This window comes from Caloenas nicobarica, chromosome 5 (genome assembly GCF_036013445.1).
Source record: "Caloenas nicobarica isolate bCalNic1 chromosome 5, bCalNic1.hap1, whole genome shotgun sequence".
In the NCBI taxonomy this organism is placed as follows: domain Eukaryota; kingdom Metazoa; phylum Chordata; class Aves; order Columbiformes; family Columbidae; genus Caloenas; species Caloenas nicobarica.
Window position 1 is genome coordinate 6,248,535 of NC_088249.1, and position 18,112 is coordinate 6,266,646.

Sequence of the window (18,112 nt, forward strand, 5' to 3'; positions counted from 1 at the left end):
TGTGAAGGGCAAAACAACTCTGGGTTGTTACTTTGTAGGCGGAGAGGACTTCTTGAGACTCTTTCTGGAGCAAAGCATTTGACATAATTATCTGCCATGGGTTGGTTCTGCATGATTTAGGCCTGTTAATCAATCAAAACATAATTCTCCCCAAATTTTCCACCCTTCCATTTTCCCATCTGGATATGCTAATGCTAAGGATGTGGTAGAAGTCAAGGCCAGGAGATTATTTGAGATTTTTGACTGCAGGTTGTTTTGTACTTTTTTTACCAGGTCTGTTGACAGCTGTAACCAGAATGTGTGGGCTTCAGAAAAGGTACTTCTGTTCCAATGTTTTATGTTTTTATTTTTATATAAGTTTTAGCAACTGAATGAAAGCTTTCCAGATCTCTGCAGGAATATGTGTAATTTGTCCATCATTTCTGGATTTCTAGGGGTATTCTCAATGGGTAAAAGTGCCTTTTCTGTTTCTCCTCTCAGTTCTAGACATTTATGTAGATAGTGTGTCGACAGGTGTTGATGGACAAGCAATTTACAGTAATCTCTTATGGTGCTTATTCTGCAGCTCCCTGAATTATAAGTGACATGCTGGCAAAGCTGAACAACTGATCACCAGATACTGGCATAGTGTTGAACATGGCTTCTGAGGCTGCTCAGAATTTCCTTCAGCCACTGTCTTCTTGGATGTCTCAAATATATGAAGCTCTCCAACAAGCAGGAGACTCTATATCTGCTTCACTGCTGAATTTGAGTGGAGTGGGTCGTAAATCAGAAGAAGAGAAGAACCAGGACTTGGAGAATAATGGAGGAGTTTATGAGGGTTATGCTGAGGAATCAGATGATGAACAACACCTGGACCTCTGGGATGAGGAATACTTATATCCTAGAGAAGATGGTCACATTGGGGATCCGGATCTTGCTTCACAAGACCTCTCTCATGGCTCTGACACGGGTACACAGATGCAAAAATGGCTTAAAAATACCAGCAGCTTACCAGAGCAGTGTGTTGAAAGCACCATGTCTTTGACAGCCAATGGATCCTACTGGACAAATGAAGATCTCCAGCCCCTTGATCAGCTCCCTCCCATTGCTGAGGAAGAAGGTGAGCCCTCTGTGAGAATAGAAGGTCATGAGCACAACCTCGACTTGGGTGGCTCCTTAAAACATCATAATGGCAAGGCAAGTTTTGCAGGTAAGCAGCAAGCACACACCCTGACAGTATTATCCAGACCTTTATTTTCTGTATTGATTTGATTTAGTTGCTAATCTGCTCATTGTGTTCTGTGTTGTCTTTGTTTCCCACAGCTAAAACAAAACTCCCCGGATCCCAAAGAAAATCTAACCTTTCCTTTTCTGTTTCCAATTCATCTCTTGTTCATGAGACTAATTTCATTGAAATAAGTGGAAATCTCCAGGGTGAAATACTGCGTATTAGATGACAATCAGGCTCTGTTGCTGTAGCAAGGAGTATTTTGCTCCCTCTGTTTTGTTTCTGATAGCAGGACCCTTCAAAGGGAGTGTTTAGCCTTAAGCCTTTGCTTTGAGAACCATCTGCCTTTGCGTCATTGCTATTAAAGATATATATAATCTCAAACCTTGTTTCTTTGTGCCAGGAATCTCAAGATGTTACTGTGCCATGTGCTGTGAAATGCTGTACTAAAAAGCCAGCCATATCTCATGATTTTATGGATGAAAGTCTCCCAAATCACTTTCCTCCCTTCCCACCCACCTCCACAGCTTTCCAAATAAGACTGAAGAGGACAGCAGGCAGGAGAGTATGGGAAGGAGAACTGAATTTGATATTTTCAGTTTTAAATAGGCTTAACTATGACTTCTGATCATTAAGTGACATGAACAGCTTTTCAGGGCGTAGCGTTCAGGACTGAATTTCAGCCATGTGACTTGTACCCACCAAATATCACCGTAAATGTGGCTGGAAGTCACCTGAGTCACAGAGAACTGATGGAGACTTATGTCCCAACCAGAAGCAGGAAGGCTGCAGTCCTGCTGATACCATCCTTGGGTCTTGCTGGGTTAAAGCGGTTCTTTATGAACATCCTAGGAAAGGGGTTAAGGGGAGGAGGCGGGGAGGAGTGGGTCTACAATATGGAGCTGGTAAAGAACTTTAGGCTCACTGAAGGTCTTCAAAATTCTGGCTTCAAATATCTAAATTCCTTTTTTTTAAAAAACAGGCAGTAGATGCTCTTGAAAATGTTTGTTTTATAATGACCAAGAGCTTTTCGTCACTCTTGGCTTCTAAGGAAATCTTACATATTTAGCCTTTTCTGTGCAGACTGAGGAAGATCAGCCTGTTTGTTTTCGTATTTAATAGGAATATCAGACTGAGAGGGTATAAACCTTGACGGTGTTCTTTAATGAATGTTAAAATTAGCTCTCTTCTTTATTACTATTCCTTACACTGTTATGGCCAGGGAGTAAATAATTAAAAAGAGCTTTTGGTCTAGCTGTTCTGTCTCCAAAATCAGGACTGCTTGTTTCATATTCCAAATGAATGATTGCCATTTCTCAGGTTAAGCACCCCAGAGCTGTATCTCTTGGAGCCCAACCTCTAACCTGTACAGATCCTCTAACTTCTGGTACCCCTATACATTGCCCGTGCGATATTTTGCCCACAGGATTGGTTCATAGGCAACAAGTCAACGCTGTAGGGTTGGATTTATTATGTGTGCATGGATCAAGTGTCCATCATGTGCAAAGACACCATGGAGCAAGGCATGTAGTGTCCTTCCAGGGGCCATGGATCCTGCTGGACAAGTGCTATCCAGGACACAACCTTGTATCCTGCAGAGCATGTGTCCCCAGGAGAGGCTGTTAGAGTGATTAATGGAAAATCCTGGGGCTCCTCGGAGTAGACTGGGGAGCAGCCACATACCAAATGCATTATTCTGATGGTTGCCTCCAGATCTTTGTCCTATCTCTGGGATAGGAGAAAAGGTGGCAAGCTCTCAGAGAAATGGGGGCCGGGAACAGGCTGCTCTCAATGTCAGAGCAGTTTCTCACCTGAAGTCTTATCTGCAGGGACAACTGAGAAAGAGGGTCCTCAGGAGCATGTGATGGACCAGATGAACTTTCCTGGTGAGAGATATGTAGAGTGGCAGACAGATGCCAGAGTAGCTCATCTCTGTAGCTAAAGGGCAGGGTCACTCTGAACCTCTCTCCCAGCTGTGAGCAGGTACTGATCAAGTTGCTGTTGGAGTCTCCCTTAGTATTTACTGTCTTTCCTTCTCAATAAACTGTCTGGAGCCATTGTGGACTGGAAGGCTGGCCTTAAAGTGCTCCCCAGCACCTACCTTGCTGCTGCCTAGAGCTCTCTTACTTCCACATGAAGCACTTCAGGGGGCATTGCATGGCTTTTTGCACTAGATGGAATGTCATTGCAAATGCTCTCAAATAGTCTTCCATCTTTTTATCTCTGCAATGCACTGCACAAAGGGCCATCCAGTGGTCTCGAGACTTTATAGTCATGAAGTTGGCTGTTTGAGGGTTGGAAGGCTGGGAGGTGATGCCCTTTTTCTCAGAACTATCTAGGTCATATAATAGGAGAGAAAGTGCTGAACTGTGATTTGAAAATGTCTTCCACAAGATCTTTGATGTGGAAGAACATGTTTTGCTCTTCTAAGTGACCCTTCACTTCCAAAACACACACGTGCTCTTTGTATTTCATTTTTTAACTCTTTATTTCCTTTTACCTTTAGATTCATTCTCTATCATCAAGAGTATGAACTCTTCTGAAGGTAACTGAGACAAGCAGAGAGGCTGTAATACCCTGGCAACTTAAAATTTCAGTCATGGATTAAAATGATCAAGAAAAGATGTTTGAGGTATCCTTGTTTCTGTTAGCTTTGTTACCTAACCCTAAGAGACGATGTAAGCGAGCATATGGACTTGCTGACATTCAGCAAAGGCATCCAGTAGCCTCAATATTAGCTTTGAACATTTTTCCTTCCATTTGGCTTTTTTTTTCACAATTTCTGCAAAATACCTGTTTCCTGTTTATCCTTATATTCTTTTCAGAACATTGCATCTTGACTTTATTTCACTTAATGTACCATATTTCTCTCCACAACAGAATATTTTAAAGCTAAATTGGCACAAAACAGTAGCAATGCTGAATGCTTTTTGTTGCCATGGAAATATTTCTGGGCACTCACTAAAGACCTGGTTGCCAATAGTAATGTAACAGAGAAAATAGATATGCTTCATTTAGCAGGCACTGGTGATTAAAGAGCCACAGAAACCTTTTACAAGGTCATTCCAATATATAGTTGATTGAGTTTAGGGGGAAAATAAACCCACCAATCCTATATGAGAATAATTTCGTTTTAAAAAAGATGCAAAATAAAATCCAATAGATGTTCCTCTCTCTTCAGCTTGCAGCATGCTTCTGAGATGAAATAAAATAACATTGCAGTTGAAAACCATCATTACCCCTTCTCCTTTTTATCAAATATGTTTTCGATCAAATTTTTACCTCCTAGGAAATGTTTCCTAACTCCCAGAGTGCTTTTCTGAGGCCCCAAAGCAGTACACACATTATTGAAACCCATTTTTAGGCTTAGGGATCTAATAAAGTGTTTGAGCAATGAAATTCTTGGGTTCTTAAGTAAAATGTCTGTTAGACACCGTGAGGCATGCTAATCGGCAGGGTGCAGGTTTGGGTGCCACCGAGAGCTGGTCTGTGCTTAAATGATGCTGGAATGTTGTGCCAAGGTTTCAAACAAATTCAGGGAAAAGTTTTTCACTTTGGATGCTTTTTATCTACGGTTTGAAAATGAGGAGCTAGTTCAGCAGGGAATATTGCAGTGCCAGGTGTTTGGTTTAAAAGGTTAGTGACGGGAAGGGAGACGCTTCCATGTGTGCAGATCTCTGCAACCATTTGCCAATCATGTAGAATCATAGAATAGTTTGGGTTGGAAGGGACCTTCCAAGCTCATCCAGTCCAACCCCTGCCATGAGCAGGGACATCTGCACCAGCTCAGGTCCAGCCTGGCCTGGGATGTCTCCAGGGATGGTTCATCCACCACCTCTCTGGCCAACCTTGGACAGTGTCTCACCACCCTCAGTGTAAAAATTTCTTCCTCATGTCTAGTCTGAATCTCCCCTCCACCAGTTTAAAACTATCACCCCTTGTACTATTGTAACAGGCCCTGCTAAAAAGTCTTCATAGTAAGTTTTGCAAATACAGGTGAACTTGCTCTTGCAGCTTCCTCGAGACCCTCCTTCAACATTTAACCTCAGTGTTTCTGGTAGAGAAACTGTCTCCCATCGCAGAACGTGGAGTGATCAGCCTGTGCATCCCCCCATGGTGAAGATGCTGCTACTCAGCTGACTGGGGGTGGCTGCCGAGAGTGTGGCTGACGAATCCATCATTGTACATTTGGCTTAAGAATTGAAAAAAAAGCGGTGGAGCAATAAGACTTCTAAAAGAAGTACACTTGAAACAGAGGGCCAGTCCGTCTGCTTTCCAGCCTGAATCTGCAGAGAAAAAAAAGTAATAACGAAAAAGGTGAAGAGCAGCAATAATTGTTTCATTAGTTGCTTTAGCCCACTTCTTCCTCAGGGCCCCTGTCCTTTGGAAAAAAAAAGTCCAAGTGACCATTAAGTTAGCAGTTTCGGCAGACACTGCTCTGAAAAGGCATGGGGACAGACACAGCAGCAGAGCTGAGACTTCTGAATCGGAGCTGAACTATTTTTGCATAGCGAGTTCTGTGATTGAAGAGTCTCCTGAGCTGTCTGATGCTGTGTTCATAACACTACTGTAATATATAGGTGAGCACTACACTTGAACTGCGTGATGTCCTTGGAGATTTTCTTCCCATCAATTAGACAATCTCCATGCCGGCTAAAGATTGCATTTCAGTTGCACTAAAATAATTTTTTTGACCTGGGCATGCTAAGAAGTTTGGCATCCTAATAGAAATCTTGTCTAGATGGCTGGATAGTTATCCTCCACACACATGTGTAAGGGGAGGCTCTGGGGGTTTTAAAAACTAGAAAGGACTATTGCATTTACTTACCTTGGCCTTCAGCTTAACAGGGGTCATTGATTTTTGCCAGTAATTGCTGTAGTAGAGGAAATTATTCTTTCTGCTCTATATGAGCACTCCTGACCTCAGTAAATGACCTTTCATACAGCCAGGAATTCCTGGGCAAGAAGTGAGTTTTCATTAAGTCCTATAAACCTGTGTAGCAAAATATACTGCTAACAAAAAGATGCTGCTTGTGCGATAAATAAAACTCCTCCTTGAACCTGAGACTAAAATAGATAGATGGCCAGTTTCCATGTAAAGATCCTAAGTGTTCATGAATTTTATCACCTGTCTGGCTATGGAGCCAGCCAGTGCTCTAGCCAGAATGTAGCCATATAAAAAAATCAGTGCCTGTACTCAAAGTAGGGTGTTTAAAGAGACTACACTGAATCAATAGCACCACTAGGACTGAGTGAAGGAAAGCAAAGACAGCCAGTAGACAAAAGCACTTCATAGCAAATAGTCTTGGCTGCTCGAGTGGGAGAAAGCACTAACATGAGTGGGGATATGCATCTGGTCCCCGAAGAACGCAGTATGAGTCCGCAGCTTTCTGAAATGAAGTGCAGGTGTGAGTTTGCATTGAATGCTTTCTCTCTGGGAAATTCAGAACCACTCAGAAAGTGTTTGTGCACAGACTTTTGTCCCTGTGAAGGTGGTGCCATGTTCCTTTTTATATTTAAAGCACTCCTTTGCAGTTCTGTCCTTTCAAAGTTTCAAATTACGAAGGATCTTTATCAATGATAGCAAAAGTAAGTGGTGATGAGAGTATGCAGCAGCCCTGAAAGAAGGTGGATTGCAGTCTGTCAGCTTTACAGCTGGGGGAGTGAAGCCAAAGAGTGGTTCAAAACACAAGTTTTCAAAGGTGTTACCATTGTGGGCTCTGACTTAGGCCTGTCAACTTTGCTGTTTGTCCTCTGGTTATTTTAGACACAGTATCTTTGTAAGCCCACAGTGGATCACTGGTCTGGGTTTTCAACAAGTTCCTTGTCTGGTGGCCAGAGCTTCCTTGTGCCTGGCTCCCTAGGGAACGTGATGAAAGATGCTTGCTCAGGAGCAGTTGTCACCTGCTCTGGCCATCTAGAAGGTTGCATAAGCTTTATGGAGAAGGATGTATTTGAGAGGAAAAAATGGATTTTGCCATTCAGTGTAGTTACAGAACAAATTGTGTGTGTGTGTCTGTGCATGTATTTTCTGATCCACTTTTGCTAAGTGGCATCCTCTTCCCACTCCCCATATGGTAGTTGTGACTCTATCTTCCTCTGGGAAGGTTGTTTAGGACTCAAGAGGCTTCATTTACCAATAAACAGCATCTTGGCAGCATCTGGAAAGTACTGCCTCTCTCCTAGAAACCCTGCCTTCTCACCTTCCATCTTCTACTACAGGCGAAGCAGGTGTGAATGATCTCATTGCGTTATGGTGGAGGTTACGTGCAGGAATACTAGCAGCACTGTGCAGAGCTGGGTCATAGTATTTCTGTGTGCTGATTCAAACAGTAGTACTTTTTGTCCTTTTTTCTTTTTTTTTTTTGGTTGTTGCTAGCTTGGCCCACTTCGTAGATGGCTACTTATGCAAACCCACGATGGCAGGCAAATGCTTGAAAAAGGAAATGACTGTTATGACTTTTGCTAGCCTGGAGGGTGTTGGTCTCTTCTCCTAAGTAGCAAGTGATAGGACAAGAGGAAATGGCCTCAACTTGCACCAGGGAAGGTTTAGATTGGATATTAGGAAAAAATTATTCACGGAAAGTGTTGTCAGGCATTGGAACAGGCTGCCCAGCGAAGTGGTGGAGTCACCATCCCTGGAGGGGTTTAAAAGGTGTTTAGACGAGGTTCTTAGGGACACGGTTTAGTGCTAGAGTTAGGTTATGGTTGGACTTGATGATCCTGAGCGCCTCTTCCAACTGAAATGATTCTATGATTTCTATGATAATCCATCTCCGTTTCCTCCTAGCCTCTTTGCATTGCTTAACAGCAAAAAACCACTAATGTAAGCTTATATGAGATGGGATCACTCTTCCAAAACGTGAGCTGGTGTTGGTCCTCACCTCTTTTGAGATAGGAGTATGGACCTTGTGCCCATTCATTTTTGGCTGTTGTAATGACCTTTTGACAGCAGCGGCCTCACAGACTCCTGAAACAGTTCTAGTAACCAAGGGACAAGACTGAAATGAAAGAAAAGAAGGAGGTTACAGCCATGGAGGAAAAAATGTGCAGTTTTATGGACAGTGAATGGCATTCTTGGGCTGTGTGGGTCTTCCAGATAATGAGGAATGTGTGGTTGGACTGTACCTTTGTAGAGACTGTTTGTCTGATTCTCTCGCAGTTGGGGAGGCTTCATCAGTACCTGTTTGTAGACCAACATGAATGGCTTATGTTAAACCAGTTATCTTAAACCAGTCCATAGGAAAATCTGTAGAAAATCCCTTCTAATAACCATCAAAATAGCTGATGCTCTCATGACCTAAAAGTTCCCTGATGTTCAGGCGGGTCCTCCCCTGTCTCAAGGACTCAGTATCCATGTGAGATGAAGCATCCCTGGAGGGACACATTGCTTTGGGCATGAGTGCCCACACAAGCTGGGCACTTGGAGGCATGGAGGCATTTCTCTCTTCAGGCTGAGAGAGACTCAAGCCCATACGGTCTATACGTAGCAGCATAATCTGTGTGGGAGTATTTTCCAGCAAATACTGAGAATGGTGCTGCTGGAGAGAAAGCCCTGAATTTGGATTAATGAGAGCACTGAGGTTTGCTGAAGCTCTGTGTCGCAGGGTCAATTTTGGGGTCTAGACTTATCGCCATAAATAATGTAGCTATAAAACCCTCGGGCCTGAGGGTGCAGTCTTGCAGTTGTCAGCAGCTGATGTAAAACTGCAGCTGGGATATTGTCCTTCCCCAGTCACACAGCTGTGCTACTTTCCATGTCTGGCCTCACGAGCATGCTGCTCTGTGATGAACCAGACCAGCTTATTGCTTCAGTTGAGAGTTACCAGCCCCTTCCCTATTACTTCTGAATCAGGTGAGTTGGCCACACGATTGAAAAACTGAACTGAGGGAAGGGGAAGGAGGGACAGGATCGCCCCTTTTGGGTGACAGCTTTGATCCTGAACACATATGAGTCTTGTTGCACCACATCCTCACCCACTGCTGCCAAGTCTGTGATTTTCCCAGGAGTGCCATGGAAACGGTAGCGTTACAGCAGCGGTAAAGGGAGGGGGCTGTGGTGCATCAACCCTCTGGTAGCAAACAGAAAGTTTCAATTAGAAAAATCAGTGGGGAAAATAAATAACTGCCTTGTTGCAATGCAGTTGTTATCCATAGCAACCCCAAACAAATATCTTTGTGAGGGAGTTGATTTCCACCCTGTTAATCAGCAAACAAAGACTTGTGGGTGTGAAGCTAATGGTTACGGTGTTGGGTGCTACAAATGGTATGTAATTGGAATGTGTATGCTGGGTCTAGCAGGTTGTGAGTGTGGTATAGTAAAACTGTGCTTTAAAGAGGAGAAACAGTCAGTGTCCTGGGTTTCTTGGGCATTTCCTTGGCCAGTATGATTTCTGCCAATTGGAAGGCCATTTTCTGGAAGAAGCTAGTGCCGATGCAGGGAAACTTTCTTAGATGTGGTGTAGAGAGCTTACAAAGTGCTTGCATTAGAAGGAGAATAGAGTATCCAGACCAAGCACACAAGTAAAAGAGGTGGTTGATGGGGAACCTGAAGGAATTTAACCCTTTGTGGTGTGAAAGGTACCAGGAAAACAGTCACAGAATCACAGAATGGTTGGGGTTGGAAGGGACCTCTGGAGATCATCCAGTCCAACCCACCTGCTAAAGCAGGTTCACCAGAGCAGATCACACAGGAATGTGTCCAGGCGGGTTTGAATGTCTCCAGAGAAGGAGACTCCACAGCCTCTCTGGGCAGCCTGGTCCAGGGCTCTGGCACCTCACGGTAAAAAAGTTTCTCCTCATATTCAGAAGGAACCTCCTCCTCAGTCTGTGCCCGCTGCCCCTCATCCTGCCACTGGGCACCACTGAAAGGAATCTGGTCCATCCTCTTGACACCCACCCTTGAGATATTTATCACATTCAGGAGATTCCCTCCCAGCCTTTTCTTCTCCAGGCTGAACAGCCCCAGCTCTCTCAGTCTCTCCTCATAAGAAAGGTGCCCTAGGCCCCTAAAAATAATGAAAATAATGCTTATAAAGTGAAAGTTATTATTTGTTGGAAGGAAAGGACAGTGTTTCCTAACTCATTGGCCACAGGGATCCAGTGGTTTGTTTAATTTCCAAGTCCATGAGCATTTGCAGCCCCGTGCCCTGAGCATACACAGCTACACCTGTGCCCTGTGGTGTCCCCAGCGCAGACACAGCATCTGCTGCTGACAGAAGCTGCTTTTCTGCCTCTGCACTTCCACGTTTTCTTCAAACAACCCAACCTGGGCTGGCAAAGGGGTGCAGCCTGACTCATGAATGTAACTGCATCCGCACCAGGGGTTTTCCTGGCTTAGCAGTGTCTCCTACAGTGTGTAATCTCTTTTTTTTTCTTTCACTTCTCCACAAATCCTGGGCCTGCGCTAATGAAACCCGGTAGCATAAATGAAGCCTGACTCATACTTACTCCACATGTAGCACGTAAAGTAGGTGATTGGGAAAATCAGGGATGGTTGTGCATCTGCTGCTTGGCTACCATTTCCTTTAGCTGTGGAAGAACCTTAGGCAACAAAGTGAGTCAGTTTGAAGCTGAATCCCATGTGCCTATTTTTAAAATCCAAATTTGGGAATAGGAAAAAAGCAACAGGAAGACATGGTGATTTTCACGCTGTTTTCTGTGGGCAGTTCTCTATTTCTTCACACAGCAGTGTGCAGAATTGGAGTTTATTGCTCTGATGGCTGTATTGTTCAGCTATGGAGGCACTTGATGGTCAGAGCCAAATAATTACTTGTTTCCGATTACTTTCTAACTTTTTTGGTTGCTTTTTTTTTTTAAATCTCTTTTTGTTGGCAATGTCCCCTGGTGTGAAAGCTGCCAAGTTGTGATTCTCTCTGCCTGCCATCACATGCAGACACCCAAATGTGTTTGCCTCGGAGAGCTCCCAGTTGGTTTGGTCATGGGGTGAGGACAGATGAAGAGGCAGAGACTGACGTGTTGCAAAAGGAGGATGCTGTCACTTGTCACTCAGCAAAAAGGGATAGACCTTGTGTTACCACTGGGCACTAAATGGCTCTCTGGTTGGTATACCTACCAGAAAGGGGCAGAACCACGTCGGCCTGGGTGCAAGGAGAAAGGTCAGGTGAAGGTGGCCTTTGATTCATTAGTAAACAACCAGTCAATGTTAGTCAATGGTGCACGGTCACGATGTGCAGTCTCCATGTCCATAATGCCATGAGTGGAAGCATGGGTTTACTGTATCACAGCACATTCTCTGTCAATTTTAAATACCTTTGAGGTCTAGGTGGTTGTTTTGGATTTCGTTTCTGTTTTATAAAAATAAGCGGTTTTGATGATTGGATTGTAATTTCCAAATAATTTTGAGCATAAATGAAGGCATGGGGTATTCTCCCCCCTAGTTAAACCCTTAAATCAAGTAGTTGCATTGCTTTATACTTTTGCTTGAACTCCCAGTTCAAATGGTTGACAGCAAAAGTGAGAATATGGCTCCAGATTGAAGACACTGCAAATCAGAACTGTAGTTGCATGGGTGTTGGTAGCAGCAACTCCACAAGTGTTCCCTTTACAAAATGATCTTCCATTTTTTTCCTGAGAGCTTTAGCACATCCATTGTTTGCAACAGGTCTTCCCAATTTTCCAGAAGAAAAGCCCTTTTCTTTCTGTGTGCAGTTCTGGGTTTTGCTGAGTTAGGAGCCACTGCAGATCACGGTTTTTCTATGTTATCTTGATCATGAAAATTTTAAGGCCAGGCCAATGCAACTGCTTCTATAATAGCAAAGAACACAGCACAGAGCACTCCTGAGATCCTCTGAGTATATGCATTATGCATAGATGTACTGATATTGTCTTTGGTTATATGATCAAATACATTATTTTGTGTAGTACTTCTGCTTCCTTCAGGGCTTGGTGATGCTCCCATTGAAGCTCTCACTGACTTCCGTAAAACAGAATAAAAATCTTTAAGAAGAAAGTGGATACCCAAGGGCAGCATTAAATGTACAGGAAAGCAGAAATTTGGCATTTGTGAACTTATCACTGTTCAGCCAAAATGACTGTTGTTTCTTGTTTATTTTTTTAATTTTAAAATGCAGACAGACAGCATGCATGCAGTATACCTATATTTTACACCTACATTATGTATTTTATTTGGTATTTCTTTATAAGCTTTGAGCAAATGATAAGTTATTCTTTATACTTGGTAACACTGCAGAGAATTCTTGAATTATTTATTTAATGCATTTTAGCTTAGTGTATTTCGATGCCTGTAAGCTAACTTTGTAACTGATTGGCTGTTTGAAATTTCTGAATAAATAGTGGTAGTTCGAAATACCTTGCCAGAAAAAGAGGTCACCCTCCTTCTTCCCCCACTGTCTCCTCTGGGAGGAAAAAAAAAAAAAAAAAAAAAAATCCCACGTGCCTCCCTATGAGTGGTGGGAAGTTGATTTGTAAAACAGATGCTGCAATGAAGTAATTGAGTTGAAGTTGCTAGAAATATGTATATGCTACCCAACATCTGCAGATCTCAAGATGTATTCATTATCTTTCCAGAATTTAGATTGTAATTATGGGTCCTTTATTTAAGTTTCCGTGGTGATATAGAAAGTGTTTCCCCCTTGTCCTTTCCTAATCAGGACACTTGTATATTTGAATGGCGAACATTTTTCTCTCCCCTGGGTAAAGTTAGTTTTATTAATACAGAGATATTAAGTTGACACAGAGCTGTCTGCTGCTCAGGCAGAGATTCAGCAGCAGACGTATGAAGCATTTGCTACAGATTCCCCAGTGCCACCTTTTAATTAGCCTGTATGCTTCCAAATGCCAGTAGGAAATAGCAGCCAGTGTCATAACAAGTGATGCAGTCGTGCTTTGGGGATTTGTAAAGTTGAAGTCAAAGTCAAGCGGCCAATAATACACCAAAGAGGGCTGAACTCCTCCCCCTCCATCCTGTCACCCTTCCCCTTCTGTCCTAGGAAAAGGGCTTTGCTCTGGTTTGCAGGTCACCCAGGGAGTGCTGCATCCATGTGACATTTGCAAAATTTCTTGTAATAACCAGAATTGTACGCTATGTTAATGTGTATTTAAGTATACAGCCTGGTGCCCACAGAGCTAGGATTTTAATGTTAGAGTTGTTTTAAAAAATGGTGAAAGATGGGGGTTAATTACCAAAGATTATATTTTACTTAGTATTTTGGCAAGCTCTTTGAGTGAAAAGTGGACCTATGTTTAAACTGGAATAATTTTATTTTTTCGTCTTAAACACCCAAAAGATATACACATATAAATAGAACTTACTAGTATTTGCTGGGCATTTAAATTAATTTTGTAGAGATTGCATGAGCTGCAGGTAGTGAATTGACAACACAGTTGGCTGAAAAGGAATATTTAGTTTTATGTGTTTTGATTATTTGAATAGATCGTAGCGCATTTAAGCCATAGGGTTGTTACAGCTTGAAATAACTTTTACTTAAAAGTAGTTTCAAAGAAACTTATTTTTAACAACTTACATAAAAACAATCAATTTTTATGATAGCTAGTCACTAACCATTTACAAACTAACATCTAAACCTATTTTCATTTTTATCAGAATAGGAACACTTAGCTTTTTCCTCCAATTGACAGCAATTTTCTAGAAGGAGCAGCAGGCTTGTTGTCAAACTGTGGCAAATCAGACCAGAGGGTCAAATCTCTCAGCGTGATGGTGTGGAACGAGCCAGCTCCTGCTGGGCTGCTGGTGGGAGCAGTTTGCACTGGTGCTGCCAGCATCCCTGCTCTGTCCTCTCTGCCCGAGGGGCTGAGCATCATCCTCTGTGCAGCGGCAGCTAAATTTATGGAGCAGTGACAGCAGTTGTCATTAACTGCAGATTTTTAGTAGACCTAACACAGGGTGTAAAAGCAGGATCCAGTTTTCCCACCTGTAGCTGTGTGGTGTGGTGGTGTTGTTTCGGTTTTGGGGTTTTTTTTTTTTGTTTTTTTGGGTTTTATTTTGGTTTTTTTTTGGTTTTTTTCTTTGGTTGTTTGGGTTTTTAGGGTTTTTTTTCATGGTTTTAATTTAGCAAGTCCAGAGTAGGCCACCAAGGTGATCAGAGGGCTGGAACAGCTCTGCTGTGAGGACAAGCTGAGAGAGTTGGGGTTGTTCAGCCTGGAGAAGAGAAGCCTCTGGGGAGACCTTATTCCAGCCTGTCAGTACTTAAAAGGGACCTGCAGGAGAGCTGGAGAGGGACTTTTTACAAGGGCATGTAGTGACAGGACGAGGGGAAATGGCTTTAAACTGAAAGAGGATAGATTTTTATTAGATATAAGGAAGAAATTCTTCACCACGAGGCTGATGAGACACTGGAACAGGCTGCTCAGAGAAGCTGTGGATGCCCCATCCCTGGAAGTATTCAAGACCAGGCTGGATGGGGCTCTGAGCAACCCGGTCTAGTGGAAGCTGCCTCTGCCCATGGCAGGGAGGTTGGACTAGATGATTTTTAAGGTCCTTTCCAACACAAACTGATCTGTGAGTCTGTGGTTGATATAAAATTTGAGGTGGAAAAAGATGCTTTGTCTCCCCAAACCAGGCATTGTCACCGAGAAAGCCACCCTGCACCCATTTGCCTGCAATGCTCGTTTGTTCAGCTGCTCGGGTTTGCCATAGCGATTATCAAAGCGAGTCTTGGCAACCATATCATGTACTTCGTGCTCAGGAGCAAGCAGCGGAGTGGCCACACTCGACAGCTGGCTTGTTCACATGTGTGTACCCAGACAGGCACGTACACACCGACTGCCCATCATCCCCACCGCTCCCTTCTCCATGGGTCAAGCCATCCTGCTGTTGTGCATCCTTGGTGCTGATGACAGGGAGATCAGCAAAGTGCCACTGCCTTTTCATCCGCACAAAGAAATGCCAAGTATATATAGTATGTATTGAATCCTCCTTCCCCCATCTGGCAGATATTCACGTACTAGTGAGGGTGCAGTCATCTCATATTCAAAGCACGTGTCGGTCATGGGAGGGGAAGGGCACTCACAGGGACATGCTCAAATGCGTATCTTCACTTTTAAAGGTTAGAATTTACATCGGTCTCCTGAGTTCCTCTGCTCCTGGCAGATGGAGTCAGCAGTGCCTGTTAGCCACGTGCCATACTTATGTCTTCATGGTATTACTCAGAACAGCTTACATCGGAGTTGCTTTTTCTGCACAAAATAACTTCCCTTTCCACCTTAGCAGGAACTGAAGAGGAATGGAAGCATGATCAAGTTTTCAAGTCCTTTGCTTACTACTTTGTCTTTACACATGCTAATGGTTTGACAAATGGTTCTCTGCGTGTGGTGTGTTTTACTGTGTGTTCTGCTCTGTTGAATATATTCATTTAAAAAAAAAAATAGGGTAATGTGCAGAGCTGAGCAAGGTCTAATAACACGTAAATGTTGCTGATACAATATGATGTTCACAGGCTTTCTAGAGGTGGAAGAAGCAGGTGATTCTCAAGTTCCTTCCCCAGTCCTCCCCAAACCCTTGGCCCCTTTTTTTTCCCCAGAAGGTCCATGTGAGAGCTAAAAGTGTGCTGTGTCATCTGGCTTCTTGGCCAAGGGCAGCAGACTGTCTAAAGCCCGAGTTGTGTTTTTCTCCCACTGAACAGTTACGGGGAGGATGAAGAACAGACAGCATCTTCAGGCAGTGATTATGAGGTGATTAATAAGTTTGAGATCTCTGTGTTGTGCTCACAAAGTTTTCGATCAGAAGTATCTGAAAAAGCAACACCAGCAGGTGTGGAGCGCAGACCCAAATTCAGCCGTTTGCTCTCCAGCCATGAGGAGTACAATGCAGAGGTATCTGAATGCAAAGGTACTGTTTGCTTGAAATAAGGTTAAAAAAGTTGGAACCTTCAGGATCTGAGCCTCAACATGGAGAGGTTCTTTCGTTGTGGAGAACATGTCCTGAATCTTGCTTTCTCTCTTACTAAACTTGGTTTCCTTACTAGTTACCTGCAGGTCATTTCTAAAATACTTACATGGAAGAGTTTGAATCCAAGCCCTGCTGATGTCCATGAAGATATTTCCATCAACTGTATTTTGAATTCTGGTTCCTAATCCACAGGGATTTTCATGGATTATTGTCGATTTTGCCAGAGTGAAGACTGCAGGCCTTTGTTCTAATTATTTTTGGTCTGTGCCACTGAAGTCATTTCTTTAGCAAGCCTTTTAGCAGAAGTTGAATGTCTCCTTTTGTAACAGCTTTGCAAACACAAGGTGAACAGTGAATCAATTATGCTGTATCGTTTGCCAGCACATATGCCAAATGTCAGGCAATGACAGAAACTAAAAATTTATGGCACAGAAGGAAAGAATTTTATGATCTTCTGTGGACTAATGTAATGACTCTTTTATACAAACAGATGAAATGCATTTTAAAATGTAGCTACTTAGAAAATTGGCCTGAACACATTCTAAAATCTGGAGAAGTTCATTAGAAGGAAGAGCTGTGAAAATGCCCTTTGTTTTTTGTTCCATAGAATATTTTAATTCTGAAATACAATTGCTTGATTTTGATGCACCCTCTGATTAGAGCGATCATTTCAAGATATGGCTCTTCATTGAACTCTTCTTCTGGCACAACATGGTGCAGATTTGCTCTTACTTTTCAGAGGTAATATTAATATTGTTTAAATAGCTATTCAGAAATTAGATGAAACCAGATGTTGAAACCTGCTTTCACTATGACACTTGGTTCTCTGCCCCATTCCCCACCAAACTCAAGATTAGACCCTTTGTTAAAAACAAATGCCTATAAACTAATCCTTGGTTATGTCAGATCTCCTTCAAACCCAGAGAGGCTTCTGAGGCACATAGAGCTGCTGTTGCTTGGGTGTACGGTGATCGTTACACACACCCGCAGCTCCCAATATGAGCCATTTTGGGAGAAAAGCTGAGGGGTTGGGGTAAATCCTAGATAACCCCACACCCTGCTACCCCAAATTGCAGATCCAAGAAATCTGTGTGAGTCCAACTTGGCCTGTAGCTGGTGCCATGATCACAAAACACAGATTTGCCTGTGTAAAGCCAACATTATGCCCTGATGGTGCATCAAACACAGTTGCAGCTGAGCAGATCCACTGGACTTTTCTGGGTGAGAGGGATGAAGGATCTTTTGAAAGTCCAGGTTGGGATCATGGCACTTTCATACCTTCTTTAGGCTTTACCTGAGACTTCCTGTGTTCTCTTAACAGAGCTTTTACTCATATAGCTGGTAGTTTTCTCTTTTTACAGAATCAGAAATCTATAACAATCTGAGGCATATAGCAAAGTTGGGCATCTCGGAGAGCCCTGACTCAGCCTTCTCCCACTCAGCCTTGACATACGACAAAGTCTTCTCACATCATGTTCTTACATGAGATGTTCCTTGACCCTCTGTTTCTGTTATCAATGTTATGGCAGTCTGCACTTTGGACTCGTCTAGCTGGAAGTTTTCAGTTGTTAAAAATCTTTGTAGTAACCTGAATAGAGCTTGGGAAGAGGAGTGTGCACCGCAGGAAGGAAGCGTTGGGAGGATGCTCTGGGGAGCTGAATGGCTTGAATGCCAGCTCTGCCCACAACCTCTCTGCAAATCACCCTGTTAATAAAGAGCCTGTTTTAGTTCTGGAAGCATGGAGTCTTCTCAGACTATTACCCAGCATGTGGTAAATTAAACAATCTTGGCCTGATTGCATAATGTCACTTGAAATTTAAGATCCTTTTTCTCTTTAACCCCTAAAATTTACAAGCCATTTTTGTTTAGATTTGTTGTAATTAGATAATGATTCTGCTCCTTTGAGGCTCTTAGAGGAAGTTTTTTAGCACTTTTGGTGGCTGATCTCAAAACAACCAAGGGCAGAAGCACTGCTTGATCTCCCTGTATCTGTTTTGGGTCAGTGCGAGGGA

At 43.0% G+C, this 18,112-nt stretch overlaps 1 protein-coding gene across 1 annotated transcript in view; it reads left to right on the top strand.

The window, feature by feature from the left end:
- The first annotated feature begins 300 nt into the window (after positions 1–300).
- SYT16 (synaptotagmin 16) overlaps positions 301–18,112 on the top strand; it is a 41,200-nt gene continuing 23,388 nt past the window's right edge. The window contains exons 1-2 of the mRNA XM_065636516.1: positions 301–316; positions 566–1,192. Coding sequence (XP_065492588.1) covers positions 637–1,192 — 556 coding nt within the window. The 5' untranslated portion in view covers positions 301–316; positions 566–636. The remainder of the gene's footprint in view (positions 317–565; positions 1,193–18,112) is intronic.